Source organism: Gloeophyllum trabeum (genome assembly GCF_000344685.1).
Source record: "Gloeophyllum trabeum ATCC 11539 unplaced genomic scaffold GLOTRscaffold_00051, whole genome shotgun sequence".
Taxonomy (NCBI): domain Eukaryota; kingdom Fungi; phylum Basidiomycota; class Agaricomycetes; order Gloeophyllales; family Gloeophyllaceae; genus Gloeophyllum; species Gloeophyllum trabeum.
In genome coordinates this window covers 1-8684 of record NW_006920460.1, presented here as the reverse complement: position 1 = coordinate 8684, position 8684 = coordinate 1, and the positions used below count along the sequence as shown (strand labels likewise).

General features: G+C 51.7%; 2 protein-coding genes across 2 annotated transcripts; one reads left to right on the top strand and one right to left on the bottom strand.

Moving 5' to 3' along the window:
• Positions 1-133: 133 nt before the first annotated feature.
• Positions 134-577, bottom strand: GLOTRDRAFT_97205 (uncharacterized protein; the record flags this gene model as incomplete). The annotated part of the gene is made up of 3 exons (XM_007873212.1): positions 134-336; positions 410-497; positions 554-577. Coding segments are annotated over 3 exons (315 nt in total), but the record flags the coding sequence as incomplete, so codon positions are not given.
• A 3891-nt stretch (positions 578-4468) lies between these two features.
• Positions 4469-6988, top strand: GLOTRDRAFT_141619 (FAD/NAD P-binding domain-containing protein). The gene is made up of 5 exons (XM_007873211.1): positions 4469-4777; positions 5042-5730; positions 5784-6563; positions 6625-6715; positions 6770-6988. Exons 1-5 carry the CDS (start codon positions 4534-4536, stop codon positions 6778-6780), a joined length of 1815 nt encoding a protein of 604 aa, XP_007871402.1. The 5' UTR covers positions 4469-4533; the 3' UTR covers positions 6781-6988.
• The last annotated feature ends 1696 nt before the right edge of the window (positions 6989-8684 follow it).

Genomic DNA, 8684 nt, shown 5'->3' with positions numbered 1-8684 from the left:
CGACTCCAGTCTTCCTCCCTGAACACCTGCCCGTTGTTCTTGAACACCCACTGGTGGACCTACCACACCGCCCTCGTCAGCTTCCCATGACCCCGCCAACCAACCACCTCTGCCCCAAACTCCATGGACATACCTGGACTGTCTTCAAATCCGGCAGGTCCTCCCTTGCTTTGTCCGTCCGAGTAGACTCGTCGCCCTCCGAAGGCTCCGCGTCCGCTGGGGAAGACGACGAGGACGCGGCCGCCTTGGTCTTCTCCGCGTACGCCCTCGTCTCGAAGTGGATCTCCACGGCGGACGAGCCCGCGTCGTCGGAGTTCTGCAGAAGCTCGCGGAAGACTGCCAACAACACCAGGCAGACGCGGACATCAGTATATATTAACGAGACTTTCGAATAGGTTCTAGTGCGCACCGGTGAACTCGCCCGAGTATCGCGCGAGGACTTTGTCGATGAGAGCGCGCTGATTCACCTCGACGGTCTCGTCGCGCCCGGTGTCCCACTGTCAGCTGTCCCGTCAGCGCCTGCTCGGTGTGGACAGCGTGCGGGAGGGCGTACCAGGGTATCACGTATATTCGCCATTAGTTCGGTGTGTATTCTGGACGTCTCGAGGCTGGCTTGGGGTATGTTGTGCGCAGCGGCCGTGCGCGTGTAAGCTGTGATTACTCGGTGCGACAAGAAACAGTAATGAAGGCCGACAGAGAGGAGCAGTTGAGTGTAGAGTCCGCAGCCGGATGGCGGGTCGTGGTACGCGGTGCGTATGCGGAAGGGGTGCTCTGACATACCCGGATTTGGAAATTGTATTACTACAAATGGCAATGTCAGAGTCGCGACTGTGATTGGAGACATTGGGGGGGGGGGGGGGGGGGGGGGGGATTCCAACCAACCGTTGGAACTAGTGATCCGAAAGAAAATCCCTGGCCTGCAAGTTATCGGTAAGTTATACAGGCCCACCTGGGGGTTGTTTCTTACCCATGTACATAGTAAGTTACCTGTTTCGGCAATTGCCGTATGCATGGCGGAAATAGTGCTTTTTGCTTTTGCCTGGCATCACGCGAAAGTCCTGAACATACTGAATACCGGTTCAATACAGTAGTGCTTGTCATAGGACTCCTTGCATCCCACCATACGCAGGCAGGAACTCGTATCTCCTCGGTCATTACTTACACTTTTTTACATCCCCCTTCCGGGATAATTCTAATCAACAACTCCGGGTTTATGGTTGGGTTGTGAAAACCACATTAGCTAATTTGCAGTTGTAAAATAGCATTAATTACATGCTAAAGTGATGGTCCCGGGTTTCAGCATGTTAATCTCAGTTAATTCAAACCATTCAGTACATAGCTTACATGCATACATAGCCTGTCTTGTGGGTCCACCTACTGTACTAATCACATTATGTGTGGTCATGTTAGATAACTACCAGTACACAATGGAAGTCCGCCAACGGCGGACAACACTCAAGAGGTGGCACGCAAAGGAACTGGACTTCGCTATATTGCGGAGAGAGAGAGAGAGAGGGGGGGGGAACAAACGATAGCGTACAGGATCGGAACTCTTCGACTTATAAGTCGGGCAAGTGACAGATGTGAAAGCAACTACAGGAATAGCACATAAATGAAAGTGACGAGAAGCAATGAGAAGTGTGTGAAAGGGCAACAAGAACAGTAGTGGCGAAGCCATATAGGGAAATGTGGCGTGTGGGCGTAATCCCAGGATTACACACAACCCTACAACTTGAAACCACCGGGCTGATGGTCTCTTGGTAGCTTTTCTGTAATTCACAGACACATCAGGCCAAATCAGCATGCTAATTAATGTGGACCATGCCAGTGCTCTGGCCCGGTCCCCATTGCTAATTAACAGCAAATAACACCTGCAAATCTGGCCTCCAGCCAGCAACCTGCAAATTAGCAGTGTGAATTTGGACCTGGCCCAAATTTCCAGTGAACCACTTATGTAATGCACCACCCCTTTCCGATATGTATTTGAGCCATAACTCATGAACTACCGCATATTTCTCTTTGGTGTAAAGACAAAGATTGTAGTAGTTTTTGAGCTCTATCTACCTACCTGAATCTTGTCAAGAGCAAAGTTGATCTTGTTTTACTAGGAGGCATTCAAAATTTGTAGTCAAAATCTATCATCGCAAACAAGGGGAAGGTATAAAATGACTACACAGTAAAAATCTCCATGAAATTCCGGGTATTTTAGAGCCCAGAATTGAGGAATACAACTACATTGTTGCAAAGATATGAGGCCAGAAAGTTGGGATTTTGGTGTCAGATTTCAGAGTTTTACACCAAAACCCCCAACTTTCTGCATACATATCTCCACAATGGTATAGTCAATCAGGGATGTTCTGGGGTCAAAATTACTCCGAATTTCGAGCTCTTTCTAGCTATGTGCATACCAGAACCATTGGAGGGTGCTTTACACATAGTTCAAAACCAGTCCCCATTGTATTTGGCCTCCTTTTCAGCCACAATACAGCAGAATGTTTTGGTAATACTACCATGATGTAGAGGAAAAGCAGTACTACAAATTACATTTTACACCAAACAGAAATATGCAACCATTGCTGAGATACAAGTTGTGCAAGGGTGGTGCAATATTCACTGTATGTAACCCTACCTGGGTTATTTGCTTACAAATCATCAGCCCCCCACCCAGAACCTCTTTACTGCAGAAAACATGTTTTTGTCACTTTTGTTGCTGACCTATGGTAGACTAGTTCCTAGTGCTGGTACCTCATACAATGTTGTTGGTCCAGATCCAGCGATCCAATGTCCATTTGTACTGGTGACTACAAAAAGACTCCAAAATCCTATTTGTAGTGTCTGTTCGTGATAATGGTGTATCTTCATCTCGAGTTTTTCATCTGTCTGTGGTTTCTTCTATGAGGCAGGTTTTTGGGTCTTCTGTCTACTGGAATAGTTTGAGGATTTTATCATTGCTACATCCTTTACTGCATGCCCATTGTCATGTGGGGCATGTTGTTACCGTGGGAATTGGCTTTTGGCTTCTCATTGGCTACCGCCTACTATGTAGTTTCTGCATTGAGCTATGTCATAGTTGGGACATGCCTGTGGTAAATGGTTGGTAAATGGATGGTGTGCACTAGTGATTTGTTTCAGCAAATTAAGGTGTTTTAACTATCAAACGTCTGGATTTCCAGACTCATATTAAGAGTACAATCGTAGTCAAGAGGGGTGCAAGATCCAAATTGGGAACACAGACCTACCTTTGCACTGGGTCAGTATTGATGTTCGGGGTCCTAGTACGCACTCTTTGCTCAGTTTCCCGTTAATCCTTGCACAGTTGCCGAATCAAGTCCAATATTGCTCTAATAAACGCTTGCACACATGTAGTACGATATTAGCAATTTTATCATTTAGTCTATGTCAGGATTTAATGCCTTCTGAATATCTGCAAGTACACGCCATCTGGGATGAATGTCAGACCTCATGCTTGCCAGAAAGTCACGTGACACTGCAGGTAAAGATGGGTCTCTAATTTTATCGTCACCGTCCAAATGAGGTCCGATTGCACTTCTGCCGCTGTCCGGCTCATCCGTACACGGAAGGGGGACTCCCCCCCTACCCCCTTTCCGGGGGTCCTGGAAAGTTGGTGTCCAAAATTCTGGTTTTGCACCCCTCTTGATTGTAGTAGCTATAGATGCCACAGCATTAAGTCTATAATAAATTATATGACTCAGAATGCTCAGGACTTGAACCTGCCATGCATAGCATTGGCCCTCTTCTGCCACGTTATAGTGCTTGAGTGCATGTTCCTGCATGGCAGTGGAAAGTAGTGAACCTGTGCTCAGCAGAGCTTTGAACAAGACTGCTTGCCTGTCATTGATATGTAAAAGCCCTGCTGGGAGTTCATGAAGAGCAGGACTGTGTGGCTTGACTTACACCTCTTGTACTTGCTGACACTGACTTTCTCAAGTTTGCATCTTGCCCACACTCAATGGCCCTTTTCTTTCAAACCTTGCTCTCTTGACATAGAGCTTTATGTGAGTGTCAGAAATTTTTATTTGGACTTTCACACATCACATCCTATTGACATACTTACATCAATGTCTAGCATAGAGGGACAGTGCCCCAGCAGTGCAACATGGTCCATTGTTGTCCACCTCATTGCCTGCACACTGGAGCAGGAAGGCTGATGCTAGCTGTCCCCCCTCCTTCCCCAGAGTCCCACGGGCACTGTCCCACTGAAGCCTGGAACAAAATGCAATCATTGCTGATCATGAAATACAAGTTACGCAAGGCGGTTCACGGTAGGGAAGTGGGAGTTCCACCAACGCCCTCAGGATTCACTACAAAGTCAAAGCTTGCATACTACTGTCGCCGTAAGCACGCTACGTAGTTGGATGCATCAGATTTGTGGCAGATTGTGGCAAATCCCGATCGGGTTAGCCTCGTTTACCCCGCAAAATTCACATGCATCGGTTATGATTGCGCTCGGCCACCAATAGTCTGCCGGTGGTTGGCAAAGCCCCTCAGCTAACCGCCTCGACGTCCACGGCGATGTTGCGTTCGGGTCGCTACAAGTCGCTCGCTGTACGGCAGCTCCGGTTTCTGCACAGCAGTGCTCGGTGTCGGCGCGAGCTGTTCGACCCCAACAACGTCGAAAGGCCATCAGACGAGGTGGATGTGTGTATCGTTGGTGGGGGACCTGCGGGCCTGAGTGCTGCCATCCGGCTGAAGCAGCTGGAGCAGGAGAAGGGGAGGGAGGTCCGTGTGGTAGTGCTGGAGAAGGGGGCGGAAATTGGTGAGCACTCCATCCTGCTGATTTTCAGCATCTTGCGGATACAGTCGAGTCCCTCTTAGCCCATAGCCGTCCGTGGAAGCCCGAAAGCAAGGGTTATGGGGGATACTTGTTATGAGAGTGCGTATTTAGTATAAAATGGCCGGTTGGTGGATCCCAAATGTGCGTGCCATGAGGGAGTATGGGTTGGCTTAAGAGGGATTCGACTGTATTCGTTCCGCGTATTCATATCTATCTACGATGGTACGACTAACGTTATCTCTACAGGGTCACATATTGTATCTGGCGCAGTCATCGAGCCCCGAGCGCTGAACGAACTACTGCCGTCCTGGTCCGAGCGGGATGACCACCCGCTCACGCAGCCCGCGCTCTCCTCCTCCATGCGCTTCCTCACGCCCACGCGCTCCTTCCCGATGCCCCACCCCCCGCAGATGTCCAACAAGGGTAACTACATCCTCTCGCTCTCGCGCTTCACCGCGTGGCTCGGGGGCATCGCGGAGGAGCTCGGCGTCGAGGTGTACCCGGGCTTCGCCGGTGCGGGCGTCGTCTACTCCGCGGACGGGAAGAGCGTGCTGGGCGTCAGGACGAACGAGGTCGGGCTGGACCGCCAGGGCCGCATGAAGGAGACGTTCGAGCCGGGCATGGAGTTCCGCGCGCGCGTAACACTGCTCGCGGAGGGCGCGCACGGGTCGCTCACGAAGGAGGTGTGCAAGCGATTCGAATTGCGAAAGGAGAGCGACCCACAGACGTACGGGATCGGGCTGAAGGAGGTGTGGCGCGTCGATCCGGCGCAATATAGGCCCGGCGAGGTCGTGCACACGATGGGCTGGCCGCTGGACGCCAAGACGTACGGCGGCGGGTGGGTGTACCATATGGCGGACGGGCTGGTGAGCCTTGGGTTGGTCGTCGGCCTGGACTACGCCAACCCGTACTTGAGTCCGTATAATGAGCTGCAGGTACGAGTCTGTCAGTCTCGCTGGCAGGATGAGGGCTAACACGTGCAGCGAAGCGAATGAAGCACCACCCGTACTTCGAGAAGCTCCTGTCGGGCGACGCGACGCGGATCGCGTACGCCGCGCGCACGCTGAACGAGGGCGGGCTGCAGTCCGTCCCACGGCTGCACTTCCCCGGCGGCGCGCTGATCGGCTGCTCGGCGGGGTTCGTCAACGTGCCCAAGATCAAGGGCACGCACAACGCGATGAAGTCGGGCATGCTCGCAGCCGAGGCCGCCTTCGCCGCGCTCGAGTCACCGTCCGAGTCCGAGGCGGCAGTGGACATGAGCGCGTACGAGGCCGCCCTGAAGGAGAGCTGGGTATGGAAGGAGCTGCACGAGGTGCGCAACCTGCGTCCGAGCTTCAACACGCCGCTCGGCATCTGGGGCGGCCTCGCGTACTCGGGGCTAGACACGTTTGTCCTGAAGGGCCGCACGCCCTGGACGTTCCGCAACCGCCAGCGCACGACCGACGCGGCGCACACGAAGCCCACGGGCGCCCCGGGCGTCAAGCCGATACAGTACCCGCCGTTCCGCCCGCCGCTGAGCACGGACCTGCTGACGTCGCTCGCCCTGACGGGGACGAACCACGCGGAGGATCAGCCGGTGCATTTGCGGGTGACGAAGGAGGGGTTGGAGGGCGCGGAGGTGAGGAAGGAGCATGTAAGACGGAATGTGGGGGAGTTTGCGGGGCTCTTGGGGAGGGCGTGTCCTGCGGGGGTTTATGAGTATGTGGAGGACGAGGAGAAGGCGCGGGAGGCGGGGTGGGAGGGGAAGGCGTTGGTGATCAATTCGCAGGTGCGCCTATCTTGTTCCGCGCAGGACGACTCGACGCTCACATTTATTGCTCCTCTCGTAGAATTGTATACATTGCAAACTTTGTGATATCAAGGTGCCGACGCAGGATATCAATTGGACCGTGCCGGAAGGCGGGGGAGGGCCGAAATACAGTACGTTGTCTAAGTTGTGGGATGGAATGGTTGCTGATGTCTTTGCTCTTGCAGCGATTACATAATATTTATTACCATTGCAAATGTAGCATATGCTTGGATACTGAAAGTACAGCACCGAGACCTTGGACTGTTCCTGTGTGGACCAGTGGTTTCAAGAGACCGGAAACAGTCAGCCCTCAGACTACCCTCAATGGGTCGCAATAAGCTGACTTCGCCGGCATGAGATTGCAAGTGGGAGAAATGTGGGAGGTACGGGAGACGGGTGGTCACACGGGTGAGTCGATCAATATTGCAAGTGCATTGGTGGTGGGTGTGTGGGCAGAGACGTCGATCTTGCATGTGTCGCACAGCGGAAGTCAGCTATAAGTACTCATATTTTGAACATGGCAATTGGTGCATCACGAGTCCACAAGGGACTAGTCAGGGTACATAGACCTGCATTGAAATCTACACGCAAACCTCCCTCAGTCTATCCAACATAAACCTGTCGTGCTCCTTCCGCATCAGCCCGAACCGCTCTACACCCGGTGCCCATTCGTGGGACCCTCCCAGCCTAGCAGGATATCACCCAACACCATCCTTGGCCGCCCAGTCAAAGTCAATCAGAACACCCCTGTCGTCCGGGCGAACCATGATAATCGGGAGTCGCAAGTCACCGAATCACCTTTCGCCAGATAAATCGCATAATTCTGGTTCTGCTCCCGTGCAGCAGGCAGTGTATCGGGGACTTCCAGCCCACCACGAGGGACTTTCCCCAGAAATTGAAGCTCCAGGGTGCCGAATAAATCATAGTCAGGGTTTCCATGCTCATCAAGCAGAACCGGACTTGGAAACAGGTGACATCAGCAAATTGTCCCGCGGCTGGTAGTGGCTGGCACTTATTCCAGTTATTTTAGCACGTCTACAATCGCATTACCAGCCGAATACCAGACTTGTATTTATGATAAGCCAACCGCCTGTTGAGATACGCTTACCAGAGGATTATCTTATCATTCTATATATATACCCTTAGCAACAAAGCAACCACCAGCGCCTGACTGATGCGCGTCGCCTCACGTGCTAAGTTCAACATGGCGGACTTTGAACTTGACTTAAAAGCGCGCCGCAGTTCGACATTGTCGCTCATCCCCTCTCTCCCTCGTATCACGACTAAGTCCCTTACACAGCCCTCACATGCTTCTGAATGGTGGCATCGACGCCGTCTACTATAACTCTCCGCGGGTAAGTTCTCTTTGTGAACCCGTTGCCTCTCCTTAAACCGCCTAAGTACCTTCCTACAGCGCGTGTACGGCGGGGTTGATGTGACCTAGAAGTGGCCCTCATCGTGTATCGACATGTCTTGGTTGTGGGTAAGCCATTTCTCTCTGTTACTGTGTGCCCATATTCATAGGTTCTCAGATTGTCGGAGCGACAAGTCTGAGTCATGCTTGCTAGGTATGTTTAGTGACATGACTGATGACTGAGTGTTCTGATCCGTTCTGCAGGTCTACTGCTGCTGGGTTCTACACATACAAGATGACTAGTGTACCAGGTATGTCTCTCATCTCCCCTATCTGGTTTGTAGTGACATGGCTTGCTTTCCATTGAGTAGGTTGTGTGGAGGGTATGGGTCAGCAGATAGTACTGTGTTGAATGTCTAGCCATAGCAAATCCTGTCTAGTAGCTAGTCTGAGCAATTATACACTGTTTATTGTGTTCATCAGCCAATGCCCCCCTTTTTGTTCCAGGGATCTGGAATATCAAGCAAAAGACAGCTGATAGTCTGATTATGGGTCAAAGCAAGCTGGCCTGAGCTTGTAATATGTATAAGTCTGGTACATATTGTACTTCTTGTGGGAGTCTTGCAACATGTGCCATCCGAATATAATGGCTGGCCCAGCCGTCCACAAGTCTGGTACATATTGTAATACCGGTACTTATTTTAATTGATTATATGCTAATGGTATTCAGATACCAGTTATGGAAG